The following is a 17,443-nucleotide window of genomic DNA, read 5'->3' on the forward strand; positions in this document are numbered from 1 at the left end:
GCACTGGGTTGTCTGTTATTTCACTGGTTTCTATACTGGGCTGTCTGGATATTTACTGCATTCTGTCCTGGGCTTTGTGGATTTTTACTGGATCCTGTACTGGGCTGTGTGGAATTTTACTAGATTCTGTACTGGACATTGTGGAATTTAATTGGATTCTGTATTGGTATGTGTGGAATTTGAATGGTTTCTCTACTGGGCTGTGTGGAATTTTACTGGATTCTGTACTGGGCTTTGTGGAATTTAACTGCATTCTGTAATGGGCGGTGTGCTATTTTACTGGTGTCTATACTGTTCTTTGTAGAATTTTACTGGTTTCTGTATTGGTCTTTTTTAGAATTTTACTTGATTCTGTAATTGGCTTTGGGGAATTTTACTGCTTTCTGCAACGGGCTGTATTGAATTTTACTGGATTCTGTACAGGGATGTGTGGAATTTTACAGGTTTCTGTGCAGGGCTGTGTGGAATTTGAATGGTATCAATACTGGGCTGTGTGGAATTTTACTGGAATCTGTACTTGACTGTGTGGAATTTTATTGGATTCTGTACTGGGCTGTGTGGAATTTTACTGGATTCTGTACTGGTCTGTGTTGAATTTTACTGGATTCTGTACTGGGCTGTGTTGAATTTTACTGGTTTCTGTACTGGTCTGTGTGGAATTTTTTTGGATTCTGTACTGGGCTGTGTGGAATTTACTGGATTCTGTACTGGGCTGTGTGGAATTTTTTTGGATTCTGTACTGGGCTGTGTGGAATTTAACTGGCTTCTGTAGTGGGCTGTGTGGAATTTAACTGGATTCCGAACTGGTCTGTGTGGAATTTTACAGGTTTCTGTACAGGGCTGTGTGGAATTTGAATGGTATCCATACTGGGCAGTGTAGAATTTTACTGCATTCTGTACTGGGCTGTGTGGAACTTTACTGGTTTCTGTACTGGGCAGTTTGGAAATTAACTGGATTCTGTACTGGGCTGAGTGAAATTTTACTCGATTCTGCACTGGGCAGTCTGGAATTTTACAGGTTTCTGTACAGGGCTGTGTGGAATTTTACTGGTTTCTGTACTTGGCTGTGTGGACTTTTATTCGATTCTGTACTGGGCTGTGTGGAATTTTACAGGTTTCTGTACTGGGCAGTTTGGAAATTAACTGCATTCTGTACTGGGCAGTGTGGAATTTTTCTGGATTCTGTACTGGGCTGTGTGGAATTTTACTGGTTTCTTTACTTTGCCGTGTGGAATTTTATTCGATTCTGTACTGGGCACTGTGGAATTTTATTGGTTTCTCGACTGGGCTTTGTGGAGTTTTTCTGGTTTCTGTGCTGGGTAGTGTCGAATTTTACTGTATTCTGTTTTGGGCTGTGTGGGATTTTACTGGATTCTGTACTGGGCAGTGTGGAATTTTAATCGTTTCTGTAATGGTCTGTGTGGAATTTTATTGGAATCTGTATTGGGCTGTGTGGAATTTTAGTAGTTCCTGGTCTGGGATGTGTGGAATTTGAATGGTTTCTGTACTGGTGTGGGATTTTACTGGTCTGTGCACTGGGTTGTCTGTTATTTCACTGGTTTCTATACTGGGCTGTCTGGATATTTACTGCATTCTGTCCTGGGCTTTGTGGATTTTTACTGGATCCTGTACTGGGCTGTGTGGAATTTTACTAGATTCTGTACTGGACATTGTGGAATTGAATTGGATTCTGTATTGGTATGTGTGGAATTTGAATGGTTTCTCTACTGGGCTGTGTGGAATTTTACTGGATTCTGTACTGTGCTGTGTGGAATTTTATTGGATTCTGTACTGGGCTTTGTGGAATTTTATTGGATTCTGTACTGTGCTGTGTGGAATTTTACTGGATTCTGTACTGTGCTGTGTGGAATTTTACTGGATTTTGTACTGGGCTGTGTTGAATTTTACTGGTTTCTGTACTGGTCTGTGTGGAATTTTTTTGGATTCTGTACTGGGCTGTGTGGAATTTTACAGGATTCTGTACAGGGCTGTGTTGAATTTTACTGGATTCTGTACTGGTCTGTGTGGAATTTTTTTGGATTCTGTACTGGGCTGTGTGAAATTTTACTGGATTCTGTACTGGGCTGTGTGGAATTTAACTGGCTTCTGTAATGGGCTGTGTGGAATTTAACTGGATTCTGAACTGGTCTGTGTGGAATTTTACTGGATTCTGTACTGGGCTGTGTGGAATTTTACTGGATGTTGTACTGTCCTGTGTGGATTTTACTGGATTCGGTACTTTGCTGTGTGGAATTTTATTGGATTCTATAGTGGGTTGTGTGGAATTTTACTGTTTTGTGTATTGGGCAGTGTGGAATTTAACTGGATTCTGTACTGGGCTGTGTTTAATTTTACTTGTTTCTCGACTGGGCTTTGTGGAATTTTACTGGTTTCTGGGCTGGGTATTGTGGAATTTTGCTGGATTCTGTATTGGGCTGTTTGGAATTTTAATGGGTTCTGTACATGACAGTGTCGAATGTTACTGTATTCTGTTTCGGGCTCTGTTGAATTTTACTGGATTCTGTCCTGGGCTTTGTGGAATTTTACTGGACCCAGTACTGGGCTGTGTGGAATTTTAATCATTTCTGTAATGGTCTGTGTGGAATTTTATTGGAATCTGTATTGGGCTGTGTGGAATTTTAGTGGTTCCTGGTCTGGGATGTGTGGAATTTGAATGGTTTCTGTACTGGTCTGTGTGGGATTTACTGGTTTGTGCAATGGGTTGCCTGTTATTTCACTGGTTTCTATACTGGGCTGTCTGGATATTTACTGCATTCTGTCCTGGGCTTTGTGGAATTTTACTGGATCCAGTACTGGGCTGTGTGGAATTTTTCTGGTTTCTGTACAGCGCTGTGTGGAATTTGAATGTTTTCTGTACTGGGCTGTGTGGAATTTTACTGTTTTTCATAATGTGCTGTGTGGAATTTTACTGGATTCTCTACTGGGCTTTGTGGAATTTTACTGGTTTTCATATTAGGCTTTTTGGAATTTTACTTGATTCTGTAATTGGCTGTGTGGAATTTGACTGGTTTCTGCACCGGGCTGTGTGTTCTTTGACTGGTTTCTTTCCTGGGCCGTTTGGAATTTTACTGCATTCTGTATTGGGCTTTGTGGACTTTTACAGGATTCTGTACTGGGTGGTCTTGAATTTGGATGGTTTCTTTACTGGGCTGTGTGGTATTTTACTAGATTCTGCACTGGACTGTTTGGAATTTTATTGGATTCTGTATTGGGCTGTGTGGAATTTTACTGGTTTCTCTACTGGGTTTTGTGGAATTTTACTGGCTTCTGTACTGGTCCTGTGTGGAATTTTACCTGATTCTGTACTGGGCTCAGTGGAATTTTACTGGTTTCTGTACTGGGCTGTGTGGAATTTTACTGGCTTCTGTACTGGGCTGTGTTGAATTTTACTGGCTTCTGTACTGGGCTCTGTGGAATTTAACTGGATTCCGTACAGGGATGTGTGCAATTTTACTGGTTTCTCTACTGGGCTTTGTGGAATTTTAATGTTTTCCATACTGGGCTTTGTGGAATTTTACTGGATTCTGTCTTGGGCTGTGTGGAATTTTACTTGATGCTGTTCTGGGCTATCAGGTATTTTACTGGATTCTGTACTTGGCTTTGTGGAATTTTACTGGATTCTGTACTTGGCTATGTGGAATTTTAGTGGATTCTGTACTGGGATGTGTGGAATTTTACCGGTTTCTCTACTGGGCTTTGTGGAATTTTACTCGATTCTGCACTGGGCTGTGTGGAATTTTACTGGATTCTGTACTGGGCTGTGTGGAATTTTACTGGTTTCTCTACTGGGCTTTGTGGAATTTTACTGGATTCTGTACTGGGCTGTGTGGAATTTTACAGGTTTCTGTACTTGGCAGTTTGGAAATTAACTGCATTCTGTACTGGGCAGTGTGGAATTTTTCTGGATTCTGTACTGGGCTGTGTGGAATTTTACTGGTTTCTGTACTGGGCAGTTTGGAAATTAACTGGATTCTGTACTGGGCTGAGTGGAATTTTACTGGTTTCTGTACTTTGCCGTGTGGAATTTTATTCGATTCTGTACTGGGCACTGTGGAATTTTATTGGTTTCTCGACTGGGCTTTGTGGAGTTTTACTGGTTTCTGTGCTGGGTAGTGTGGAATTTTGCTGGATTCAGTATTGGGATGTTTGAAATTTTAATGGGTTCTGTACTGGAAAGTGTCGAATTTTACTGTATTCTGTTTTGGGCTGTGTGGGATTTTACTGGATTCTGTACTGGGCAGTGTGGAATTTTAATCGTTTCTGTAATGGTCTGTGTGGAATTTTATTGGAATCTGTATTGGGCTGTGTGGAATTTTAGTAGTTCCTGGTCTGGGATGTGTGGAATTTGAATGGTTTCTGTACTGGTCTGTGTGGGATTTTACTGGTCTGTGCACTGGGTTGTCTGTTATTTCACTGGTTTCTATACTGGGCTGTCTGAATATTTACTGCATTCTGTCCTGGGCTTTGTGGATTTTTACTGGATCCTGTACTGGGCTGTGCGGAATTTTACTAGATTCTGTACTGGACAGTGTGGAATTTAATTGGATTCTGTATTGGTATGTGTGGAATTTGAATGGTTTCTCTACTGGGCTGTGTGGAATTTTACTGGATTCTGTACTGTGCTGTGTGGAATTTTATTGGATTCTGTACTGGGCTTTGTGGAATTTTATTGGATTCTGTACTGGGCTTTGTGGAATTTTACTGTATTCTGTGCTGTGCTGTGTGGAATTTTACTGGATTCTGTACTGGGCTGTGTTGAATTTTACTGGTTTCTGTACTGGTCTGTGTGGAATTTTTTTGGATTCTGTACTGGGCTGTGTGGAATTTTACTGGATTCTGTACTGGGCTGTGTTGAATTTTACTGGATTCTGTACTGGTCTGTGTGGAATTTTTTTGGATTCTGTACTGGGCTGTGTGAAATTTTACTGGATTCAGTACTGGGCTGTGTGGAATTTAACTGGATTCTGAACTGGTCTGTGTGGAATTTTACTGGATTCTGTACTGGGCTTTGTGGAATTTTACTGGATGCTGTACTGTCCTGTGTGGATTTTACTGGATTCGGTACTTTGCTGTGTGGAATTTTATTGGATTCTATAGTGGGTTGTGTGGAATTTTACTGTTTTGTGTATTGGGCAGTGTGGAATTTAACTGGATTCTGTACTGGGCTGTGTTTAATTTTACTTGTTTCTCGACTGGGCTTTGTGGAATTTTACTGGTTTCTGGGCTGGGTATTGTGGAATTTTGCTGGATTCTGTATTGGGCTGTTTGGAATTTTAATGGGTTCTGTACATGACAGTGTCGAATGTTACTGTATTCTGTTTCGGGCTCTGTTGAATTTTACTGGATTCTGTCCTGGGCTTTGTGGAATTTTACTGGACCCAGTACTGGGCTGTGTGGAATTTTAATCATTTCTGTAATGGTCTGTGTGGAATTTTATTGGAATCTGTATTGGGCTGTGTGGAATTTTAGTGGTTCCTGGTCTGGGATGTGTGGAATTTGAATGGTTTCTGTACTGGTCTGTGTGGGATTTACTGGTTTGTGCAATGGGTTGCCTGTTATTTCACTGGTTTCTATACTGGGCTGTCTGGATATTTACTGCATTCTGTCCTGGGCTTTGTGGAATTTTACTGGATCCAGTACTGGGCTGTGTGGAATTTTTCTGGTTTCTGTACAGCGCTGTGTGGAATTTGAATGTTTTCTGTACTGGGCTGTGTGGAATTTTACTGTTTTTCATAATGTGCTGTGTGGAATTTTACTGGATTCTCTACTGGGCTTTTTGGAATTTTACTTGATTCTGTAATTGGCTGTGTGGAATTTGACTGGTTTCTGCACCGGGCTGTGTGTTCTTTGACTGGTTTCTTTCCTGGGCTGTTTGGAATTTTACTGCATTCTGTCCAGGGCTTTGTGGAATTTTACTGGATTCTGTACTGGGTGGTCTTGAATTTGGATGGTTTCTTTACTGGGCTGTGTGGTATTTTACTAGATTCTGCACTGGACTGTGTGGAATTTTATTGGATTCTGTATTGGGCTGTGTGGTATTTTACAGGTTTCTCTACTGGGTTTTGTGGAATTTTACTGGCTTCTGTACTGGTCCTGTGTGGAATTTTACCCGATTCTGTACTGGGCTCAGTGGAATTTTACTGGCTTTTGTACTGGGCTGTGTGGAATTTTACTGGCTTCTGTACTGGGCTGTGTTGAATTTTACTGGCTTCTGTACTGGGCTGTGTGGAATTTAACTGGATTCTCTAATGGTCTGATTGGAATTTAACAGGCTTCCGTACAGGGCTGTGTGGAATTTTACTGGATTCCGTACAGGGATGTGTGGAATTTTACTGATTTCTCTACTGGGCTTTGTGGAATTTTAATGTTTTCCATACTGGGCTATGTTGAATTTTACTGGATTCTGTACTGGGCTTTGTGGAATTTTACTGGATTCTGTCTTGGGCTGTGTGGAATTTTACTTGATGCTGTTCTGGGCTATCTGGTATTTTACTGGATTCTGTACTTGGCTTTGTGGAATTTTAGTGGATTCTGTACTGGGCTTTGTGGAATTTTACTGGATTCTTTCCTGGGCTGTGTGGAATTTTACTGGATTCTGTCCCGGGCTGTGTGGAATTTTACTGGATTCTGTCTTGGTCTGTGTGGATTTTTACTGGATGCTGTTCTTGGCTATCTGGTATTTTACAGGTTTCTGTACAGTGCTTTGTGGAATTTGAACGGTATCCATACTGGGCTGTGTGGAATTTTTCTGGATTCTGTGCTGGGCTGTATGGAATTTTACTGGAATCTGTACAGGGCTGTGTTGAATTTTACTGGTTTCTGTACTGGGCTGTGTGGAATTTTTTTGGATTCTGTACTGGGCTGTGTGGAATTTACTGGATTCTGTACTGGCCTGTGTGGATTTTAACTGGATTCTGAACTGGTCTGTGTGGAATTTTACTGGATTCTGTACTGGGCTGTGTGGAATTTTACTGGATTCTGTACTGTCCTGTGTGGATTTTACTGGATTCGGCACTTTGCTTATTGGATTTTATAGTGGGTTTTGTGGAATTTTACTGTTTTCTGTATTGGGCAGTGTGGAATTTTACTGGATTCTATACTGGGCTGTGTTTAATTTTACTGGTTTCTCAACTGGGCTTTGTGGAATTTTACTGGTTTCTGGGCTGGGTATTTTGGAATTTTGCTGGATTCTGTATTGGGCTGTTTGGAATTTTAATGGGTTCTGTACCGGACAGTGTCGAATGTTACTATATTCTGTTTCGGGCTCTGTTGAATTTTACTGGATTCTGTACTAGGCTATGTGGGATTTTACTAGATTCTGTACTGGGCTGTTTGAAATTTTACTGGATTCTGTACATGGCTATGTGGAATTTTACTGGATTCTGTACTGGGCTATGTGGGATTTTACTGGATTCTGTACTGGGCTGTGTGGAATTTTACTGGATTCTCTACTTGGCTTTGTGGAATTTTACTGGATTCTTTACTTGGCTATGTGGAATTTTACTGGATTCCGTACTGGGCTGTGTGGAATTTTACTGGATTCTGTACTGGGCTGTGTGAAATTTTACTGGTTTCTCTACTGCGCTTTGTGTAATTTTACTGGATTCTGTACTGGGCTGAGTGGAATTTTACAGGGTTCTCTACTTGGCTTTGTGGAATTTTACTGGATGCTGTTCTGGGCTATCTGGTATTTTATTGGATTCTGTACTGGGCTGTGTGGAATTTTTCTGGATTCTGTGCTGGGCTGTGTGGAATTTTACAGGTTTCTGTACTGGGCAGTTTGGAAATTAATTGGATTCTGTACTGGGCAGTGTGGAATTTTTCTGGATTCTGTACTGGGCTGTGTGGAATTTTACTGGTTTCTGTACTTTGCTGTTTGGAATTTTATTGGAATCTGTATTGGGCTGTGTGGAATTTTAGTGGTTCCTGGTCTGGGATGTGTGGAATTTGAATGGTTTCTGTACTGGTCTGTGTGGGATTTTACTGGTTTGTGCACTGGGTTGTCTGTTATTTCACTGGTTTCTATACTGGGCTGTCTGGATATTTACTGCATTCTGTCCTGGGCTTTGTGGATTTTTACTGGATCCTGTACTGGGCTGTGTGGAATTTTACTAGATTCTGTACTGGACATTGTGGAATTTAATTGGATTCTGTATTGGGATGTGTGGAATTTGAATGGTTTCTCTACTGTGCTGTGCGGAATTTTACTGGATTCTGTACTGGGCTCTGTGGAATTTTACTGGATTCTGTACTGGGCTTTGTGGAATTTTTCCGGATTCTGTACTGGGCTGAGTGGATTTTTACTGGATTCTGTACTTGTCTGTGTGGAATTTTTCCGGACTCTGTACTGGGCTGTGTGGAATTTTACTGGATTCTGTACTGGGATGTGTGGAATTTTACTGGCTTCCGTTCTGGTCTGTGTGGAATTTTACTGGATTCTGTACTGGGCTGTGTGGAATTTTACTGGATTCTGTACTGTCCTGTGTGGATTTTACTGGATTCGGTACTTTGCCGTGTGGAATTTTATTGGATTCTCTACTGGGTTGTGTGGAATTTTACTGTTTTGTGTATTGGGCAGTGTGGAATTTAACTGGATTCTGTACTGGGCTGTGTTTAATTTTACTGGTTTCTCGACTGGGCTTTGTGGAATTTTACTGGTTTCTGGGCTGGGTATTGTGGAATTTTGCTGGGTTCTGTACTGGGCTGTTTGGAATTTTAATGAGTTCTCTACTGGACAGTGTCGAATGTTACTGTATTCTGTTTCGGGCTCTGTTGAATTTTATGGATTCTGTACTGGGCTATGTGGGATTTTACTGGATTCTGTACTGGGCTGTTTGGAATTTTATTTGATTCTGTACTGGGCTGTGTAGAATTTGAATGGTTTCTATACTGGGCCTTGTGGAATTGTACTCGATTCTGTGCTGGGCTTTGTCGAATTTGAATGGTTTCCGGACTGGGCTATTGAATTTTACTGGTTTCTCTACTGGGCTTTGTGGAATTTTACTAGATTCTGTAATGGGCTGTGTGGAATTTTACTGGATTCTGTACTGGGCTGTGTGGAATTTTACTGGATTCTGTATTGGGCTGTGTGGAATTCTACTGGTTTCTGTACAGGGCTATGTGGAATTTTACTGGATTCTGTACTGGGCTGTGTGGAATATAACTGGATTCTGTACTGGGCTGTGTGGCATTTAACTGGATTCTGTACTGGGCTGTGTGGAATTTAACTGGATTCTGTACTGTGCTGTGTGGAATTTTACTGGCTTCTGTACTGGGCTGTGTGGAATTTTACTGGATTCTGTACTGGCCTGTGTGTAATTTTACTGGATTCTGTACTGGGCTGTGTGGAATTTTACTGGTTTTGTAATGGGCTGTGTGGAATTTTACCCGTTTCTGTACTGGTCTGTGTGGAATTTTACTGGATTCTCTACTGGGCCATGTGGAATTTTACTGGATTCTGTACTGAGCTGTGTGGAATTTTACTGGGTTCTGTACTGGGCTGTGTGGAACTTAACTGGATTCTGTAGTGGTCTGTGTGGAATTTTATCGGATTCTGTACTGGGCTTTGTGGAATTTTACTGGACCCAGTACTGGGCTGTGTGGAATTTTTCTGGTTTCTGTACAGGGCTGTGTGGAATTTGAATGTTTTCTGTACTGGGCTGTGTGGAATTTTAATGTTTTCCATACTGGCTGTGTGGAATTTTACTGGATTCTCTACTGGGCTTTGTGGAATTTTACTGGTTTCCCTATTAGGCTTTTTGGAATTTTACTTGATTCTGTAATTGGCTGTGTGGAATTTGATTGGTTTCTGCTCTGGGCTGTGTGTTCTTTCACTGGTTTCTTTCCTGGGTTGTTTGAAATTTTACTGCATTCTGTCCAGGGCTTTGTGGAATTTTGCTGGATTCTGTACTGGGTGGTCTTGAATTTGGATGGTTTCTTTACTGGGCTGTGTGGTATTTTACTAGATTCTGCACTGGACAGTGTGGAATTTTATTGGATTCTGTATTGGGCTGTGTGGAATTTTACTGGTTTCTGTACTGGGCTTTATGGAATTTTACTGGAATCTGTACTGGGCTGTGTGGAATTTTATTGGATTCTGTAATGGGCTGTGTTGAATTTTACGGGTTTCAGTACTGGGCTTTGTGGAATTTTACTGGCTTCTGTACTGGTCCTGTGTGGAATTTTACCTGATTCTGTACTGGGCTGAGTGGAATTTTTCTGGTTTCTGTACTGGGCTGAGTGGAATTTTACTGGATTCTGTACTGGGCTGTGTGGAATTTAACTGGATTCTGTACTGGGCTGTGTGTAATTTTAGTGGATTCTGTACTGGTCTGTGTGGAATTTTACCGGATTCTATACTGGGCTGTGTGGAATTTTACTGGCTTCTGTACTGGTCTGTGTGGAATTTTACTGGCTTCTGTACTGGTCTGTGTGGAATCTTACTGTCTTCTGTACTGGTCTGTGTGGAATTTTACTGGCTTCTGTACTGGTCTGTGTGGAATTTTACTGGCTTCTGTACTGGTCTGTGTGGAATTTTACTGGCTTCTGTACTGGTCTGTGTGGAATTTTACTGGCTTCTGTACTGGTCTGTGTGGAATTTTACCAGATTCTATACTGGGCTGTGTGGAATTTTACTGGATTCTTTACTGGGCAGTGTTGGAAATTTACTGGATTATGTACTGGTCTGTGTGGAATTTTACCGGATTCTATACTGGGCTGTGTGGAATTTTACTGGCTTCTGTACTGGGCTGTGTGGAATTTTACTGGCTTCTGTACTGGGCTGTGTGGAAATTTACTGGATTCTGTATCTTCCTTTGTGGATTTTACTGGATTCTGTACTGGGCTGTGTTTAATTTTGCTGGTTTGTCGACTGGGCTTTGTGGAATTTTACTGGTTTCTGGGCTGGGTAATGTGGAATTTTGCTTGATTCTGTGTTGGGCTGTTTGGAATTTTAATGGGTTCTGTACAGGACAGTGTCGAATTTCACGGTATTCTGTTTCGGGCTTTGTTGAATTTTATTGGATTATGTACTGGGCTGTGTGGGATTTTACTGGATTCCGTACTGGGCTGTGTGGATTTTTAGTGACTTTTGTACTGGGCAGTGTGGATTTTAACTGGATTCTGTTCTGGTCTGTGTAGAAATTTACCGGATTCTGTGCTGGGCTGTGTGGACTTTTACTGGATTCTGTACTGGGCCGTGTGGAATTTTACTAGATTCTGTACTGGTGTGTGTGGAATTTTAATGGTTTCCATACTGGGCTGTGTGGCATTTAACTGGATTCTCTACTGGGCTTTGTGGAATTTTACTGGTTTCCATATTAGGCTTTTTGGAATTTTACTTGATTCTGTAATTGGCTGTGTGGAATTTGACTGGTTTCTGCACCGGGCTGTGTGTTCTTTCACTGGTTTCTTTCCTGGGCTGTTTGGAATTTTATTGCATTCTGTCCAGCGCTTTGTGGAATTTTACTGGATTCTGTACTGGGTGGTCTTGAATTTGGATGGTTTCTGTACTGGGCTGTGTTGTATTTTACTAGATTCTGCACTGGACAGTGAGGAATTTTATTGGATTCTGTATTGGGCTGTGTGGAATTTTACTGGTTTCTCTGCTGGGCTTTGTGGAATTTTACTGGAATCTGTACTGGGCTGTGTGGAATTTTATTGGATTCTGTATTGGGCTGTGTGGAATTTTACTGGTTTCTGTACTGGTCTATGTGGAATTTTACTGGATTCTGTACTGGTCTGTGTGGAATTTAACTGGATTCTGTACTGGTCTGTTTGGAATTTTACTGGATTCTGTACTGGTCTGTGTGGAATTTAACTGGATTCTGTACTGGGCTGTGTGGAATTTTACTGGTTTCTGTACTGGGCTCTGTGGAATTTTATTGGTTTCTGTACTGGGCTATGTGGAATTTTACAGGATTCTGCACTGGGCTGTGTTGAATTTTACTGGTTTCTCTTCTGGTCTGTGTGGAATTTTATTGAATTCTGTACTGGGCTGTGTGGAATATTACTGGATTCTGTACTGGGCTGTGTGGAATTTAACTGGATTCTGTACTGGGCTGTGTGGAATTTTACTGGTTTCTGTACTGGGCTGTGTGGAATTTTATTGGATTCTGTACTGGGCTGTGTGGAATTTTACAGGATTCTGCACTGGGCTGTGTTGAATTTTACTGGTTTCTCTTCTGGTCTGTGTGGAATTTTATTGAATTCTGTACTGGACTGTGTGGAATATTACTGGATTCTGTACTGGGCAGTGAGGAATTTTAATGGATTCTGTACTGGGCTATCTGGTATTTTACTGGTTTCTCTACTGGGGCAGTGTGGAATTTTACTCGATTCTCTACTGGGCTTTGTGGAATTTTACTGGATTCCATACTGGGCTGTGTGGAATTTAACTGGATTCTGTCCTGGGCTGTGTGGAATTTTACTGGATTCTGTACTTGGCTATCTGGAATTTTACTGGATTCTGTACTGGTCCGTGTGGAATTTTACTGAATTCTGTACTGGGCTGTGTGGAATTTTATTGGTTTCTGTACTGGACTGTGTGGAACTTAACTTGATTCAGTACTTTGCTGTGTGAAATTTTACTGGATTCTGTCCTGGGCTGTGTGGAATTTTACTAGATTCTGTCTTGGGCTGTGTGGAATTTTACTGGATTCTGTTCTGGGGTATGTGGAATTTTACTGGATTCGGTTCTTGGCTGTGTTTAATTTTAATGACTCATCAAGTGTGATGTTCTTAATATTAAGGGAAAGTCTTATTTTCAAAATTTTCCTTTTTTGTTTTCTCACAGAAAGCGTGACGGAAGTTAAAACAGACATCTACGTTACTAGCTTCGGGCCAGTGTCTGACACAGATATGGTGAGTGGGCGAGACGGTATATTGTGGGTTTCAGTTTCCTTTTGGACTGGGGATTGAGAAGATGGGTGTCTGCAAATCACTGGACAGAGTGAGGGGAGAATGACAAAATAGGGGCTGTTCATCCACCATCTTAAACATTCCCTCCCTCCACTACCAACGCACAGTAACAGCAGTGTTTACCATCTACAAGATGCACTGCAGGAATTCACCAAGCCTCCTTCGGCAGCACCTTCCAAACCACAGCCACTGCCATCTAGAAGGACAAGGGCTGCAGATACATGGGAACACCACCACCTGGAAGTTCCCCTCCGAGTCACTCACCATCCTGACTTGGAAATGTATCGCCGATCCTTCACAGTCGCTGGGTCAAAATCCTGGAACTCCCTCCCTAAAAGCACTGTGGGCGTACATGTAACACATGGACAGCAACGGTTCAAGAAGGCAGCTCACCATCACCTTCTCAAAGGCAAACAGGGATAATAAATGCTGGCTGAGCCAGTGACAGCCACATCCCATGAGTGAATAATGAACTGGTTTAGGAGCTGTTTTTTTAATGCTCAGGTTCAAGTTGGAGGTGATTTGCTCATTTTCATCACATGACTAGAATTCAAACATTATAAATGATTAAAAGCAATATAGAAATTGAGTGAGATGATTTCATGGTTATACCATTAAAATTTGCTCTGAAAAGAGAAGTTGTTACCTTAAAATAGCTCCTTAGAAGAACAGGTAGCCTCAACATTTCGGACAGTGTACTCTGCCTATCATCTAGAGGAATGACTGGAACAGGTTAGAGAGGTGGTTACATGTAGTGGAAGATGGGAATATGGGATCTTGCTCCCATCCTGAGTATGCTGTCTAAAATGTTGAGGCCTACTAGTTCTTCTAAGGAACTATTTTAAGGTAATAACTGCTCTTTTCATAGCAAATTTTACCTGGTGTGATGGTAAAATTGTCTTACTCAATATTACCACTCTCACCATGAAAAACTTCCATTTTTAACATAGAAATCATTACAGAATCTCAGACATTTATGGCCCATCATGTCTGTGTTGGCTGAAAGAGTTATTCAGTTTGATTCTACTTTCCAGCTTTTGATCCCTAGCAACGTGAGTTATAGCATTTCAAATATGTTTCAAAGTACTTTTTAACGTGTTGACGGTTTCTGCCTCCACCACCATTTCAGGCACTGAGTTCCACACTGTCTTCACCCTCTTGGAAAAAAATTACTCAAATTCTTCAGGCCTCGCAACGCTCTCGTAAATTTCCTCCATACCCTCTTTAGTGTGGTCACATCCTTCCTACAACATCGTGACCACAGCTGTAGTACTCTAGCAAATGCTTTATACAGTTCTAGGATCACCTCCCTCTACTCTTATATTCTATACTTCAACTACCAAAAAACATCTTGAGAGTCACCTTATCTATTCATCCTGTCATCTTAAGGGATCTGTGGACATGCACTCCAAGATCCCTCTGTTCCTCTACACCTCTCAGTATCCTACCATTTATTGATATTCTCTTTCCTTGTTTGCCCTCCCCAAATATATTATCTCACACTTCTCTGGATTGAAGTCCATTTGTCACGCTCTGTCCATCTGACCAGTCCTTTCATATTTTCCTGCAGTCCCCAGCTATTTTATTCATGATTGACCACATGGCCAATTTATGTATCTTCTGCAAACTTCTTAGAGCATGTCTCCTACATTTAGGTCTAAATCATCGATATATACCACAGACTGCAAAGGACCCAGTTCTGAGCCCTGCAGAACCCCACTAGAAACAGCCTGCTGTTTGTAAATACACCCGTCAACCATAACCTTTGCTTCCGGCTCTTGAGTCAACTTTGTACCCAACTTTCACTTTGCCTTGAATCCCTGAGTTTATAATTTTCTGACCACTCTGCCAGATGGGACCTTGTGAACAGCCTTGTTAAAATACATATAGACTACATCAAATACGCTGCCCTCATTGAATATCCTTGTTACTTCATCAAAAAATTCAATCAAGTTAGCCGACCAAGACCTTGCCTTAACAAATGCATGCTGACTGTTCATGATTAATCTGTGCCATATACCACGTACCACACAGGATGAGTAATGAGAAACAGACACACATTGCTGACTTCTACAGTCCATCAGCTGGCTATGTTTGCTATCAAGTCAACTCAGACTCTTAGGTCTGTCAATTTCATGCTGAGTTATTCTAGTGCTCTTTATGAATTGCAAGTGTTACATATGTTATCCTTCTACATACAAATGTGGCTGCCTTATTTTGTTATTCTGGGACAGCTTTTTGAACTGAGTTATATTTGTGGATTTTGTATTAAAATTAAGTAAAGCTTCACAGGGTTAAAAGAGAGGCCACAGACTGACAGAATGGAAAGATTGAAAGTGTTTCAATCACAGCGGGTCTAACTATTACAACCAGTGTTGTGCTATTATGTTATTAGATATTGGGCATTACAGGCAAACTCCAGGGCATAAGATCCTCAGACCACTTATTGAAGTTTACCCAAGAATATATCTGAGGCAGACTCAATATTTATAAATTGATAACATTGATGGCAGGTGATTGAAGCTTTCACAGTGTGAAGCACTGGGAAATAAGGGAATTAGAGCCTTGGATTGTACAGCACAAAGCACAGAATATTGGCGTTTGCAGGTTATGATAGTGACTTTGTACTTTGTCAATCTCTAGCTCAGATTCTGAACACCATATTATAGGAAGACCATTAGGGCACTAAGCTAGAAAAGTATATGGCTCACCTGCCTGGTAGCTGGCAGCTCAACAGCAAATACAAGGAGGGCTGCAGCACGGGAGCTTTTACATTCAGCTTTAGTCTCTCAGGCTATTAAACATTCCATGTAATGGTGATACCAGCATGCCAGAGCATGTGTGAGACCTGTTCCGCACAACATATCACATTTGCACATGCATATACTTGTATCCCAAGATCTTGCCATACGTGACATCTGATACAAGCCAATTCTGCTTCCAGGCTATCTCGTCAAAGGATAAGGGTGTCTGGAAGCCTTTGTTTATTTCCAGCTGCTGTCATGGACAGAATTTATGGTCTGAATTTTTCCCACATTGGGCGGGCTCGGCGGGAGCGATTGCGGAGCCGACTGCCACCTGCGATTGGCTTCGCATCGCCATTTTACGTGGGTGGGCCAATTAAGAGTAATATGCTGAGCGCTACCTGTGCGGGCAGGGGGAGGAGGGAGAGTTGGGGCCAGCACTCTTCCATGTCACATGAGATGGGACATGTTTTTATTTTCCAGAAAAGCTTTTTATTTAACTCGTCATCACACATCATTTTACACTCTGGTGTGTCGGGCCCACCCCTGCACGCTGACTGTGAAATCCTGGCCTTTCTCTGCCTATGATCAGTATGTTTGTATGTACAAGGTGAGTGTTTTCTTACCCTCAAAGTGAGTGTCCCAATTAAGTAATTGCAATGGCAAGCTTTGTGTATGTTTAGAAATATTTTTATAATCATCCACTTACCCCAAAATAATGTAATATTTCACTGACTTGTCTCACGTACACCCTCACCTATACAAGTATTAGATACAGATGAAGTTAATATACTGTTACAGCTTACACTTATCTCAATCTCTTTTGTGACAGGCCTGTAGCTTCTGAGATAAAGTTGGTGATTTAGTTGAAGTGAAGGTCTTGTAAAGTGAAGGATTTTCAGAAGCTGTGAGGTCTCTTAGAAATTTGACGACAAGAGATTGGTTCCCAGGTGAACTTTAACTGGAACAGTTTGGGGGAATCCTTGTATCTCTTTTGGGATCTCCCACTTTAAAGGTATTGACTGCTTGGGTGACTTGCAGTGAGTTTGTTGGTTTTTGGGGGACTCTCTGTCTACAAGCAGGTTCCTGCTGGTTTAAAAGATAGTCAACAAAATGGTTCCCTCATCATGTGACTTCCACAAGTTCAACGCCCTTTCTTTCAAACAAAGGGTGGTTTGTATGTTGGTTCTAATTATTCTGTGTTGTTGCTTGAGAGTCTGAGACAGCCACTGTCTTTATATTTGAGTGACCCATTCAATTGATAATATTCTTTGAATTAGTTTCATGAAAAGGCCTTGATTCAACATCAGTCTGGAATGTTCCTTTTGTTCCCTCTTGAGAGAAGGGAATGGTTTCAATCACCAAACAAAGTCAGGTGATCCTTGGGTGGCTATGTTTTGCAGCCTTTTGGTGGTCAGTTTTAAAATATAAAAAATAATTTGAAGTTCAGAATATATTGGGGCATGCCACTGCATAGATCCAATATCGCTGGCAGCATTGAGCAGGGCTCCTTTGAAAAATACAATTTGATTATCCCATTAAACACTTCAGGAGTGCTTGAAGATCAACTCGTATTATGTATCTCTTCAATTTCAATTGAAGGAACAAATAATCTCCAGACTTGGCAGTTTTCCTTTTAGACAGAAAGTCTGCAATAACTTTCGGGTGTAACTCCCAAATCTCTTCCCTACGCGTACTCAGGCTTGGAAGATAACTTTGAATGATGACCTTGAATGAATTATAGCCAAGCCCTAGAGGAC

At 41.3% G+C, this 17,443-nt stretch overlaps 1 protein-coding gene across 1 annotated transcript in view; it reads left to right on the forward strand.

The window, feature by feature from the left end:
* The window catches only part of LOC144683662 (gamma-aminobutyric acid receptor subunit alpha-3-like), a 590,228-nt gene that overhangs the window by 104,947 nt on the left and 467,838 nt on the right, over positions 1 to 17,443 (forward strand). The window contains exon 4 of the mRNA XM_078546915.1: positions 12,815 to 12,882. Within this exon, the coding sequence (XP_078403041.1) occupies positions 12,815 to 12,882 (68 nt within the window). The remainder of the gene's footprint in view (positions 1 to 12,814; positions 12,883 to 17,443) is intronic.

Source organism: Cetorhinus maximus, chromosome 8 (assembly GCF_964194155.1).
Source record: "Cetorhinus maximus chromosome 8, sCetMax3.hap1.1, whole genome shotgun sequence".
Lineage (NCBI taxonomy): Eukaryota > Metazoa > Chordata > Chondrichthyes > Lamniformes > Cetorhinidae > Cetorhinus > Cetorhinus maximus.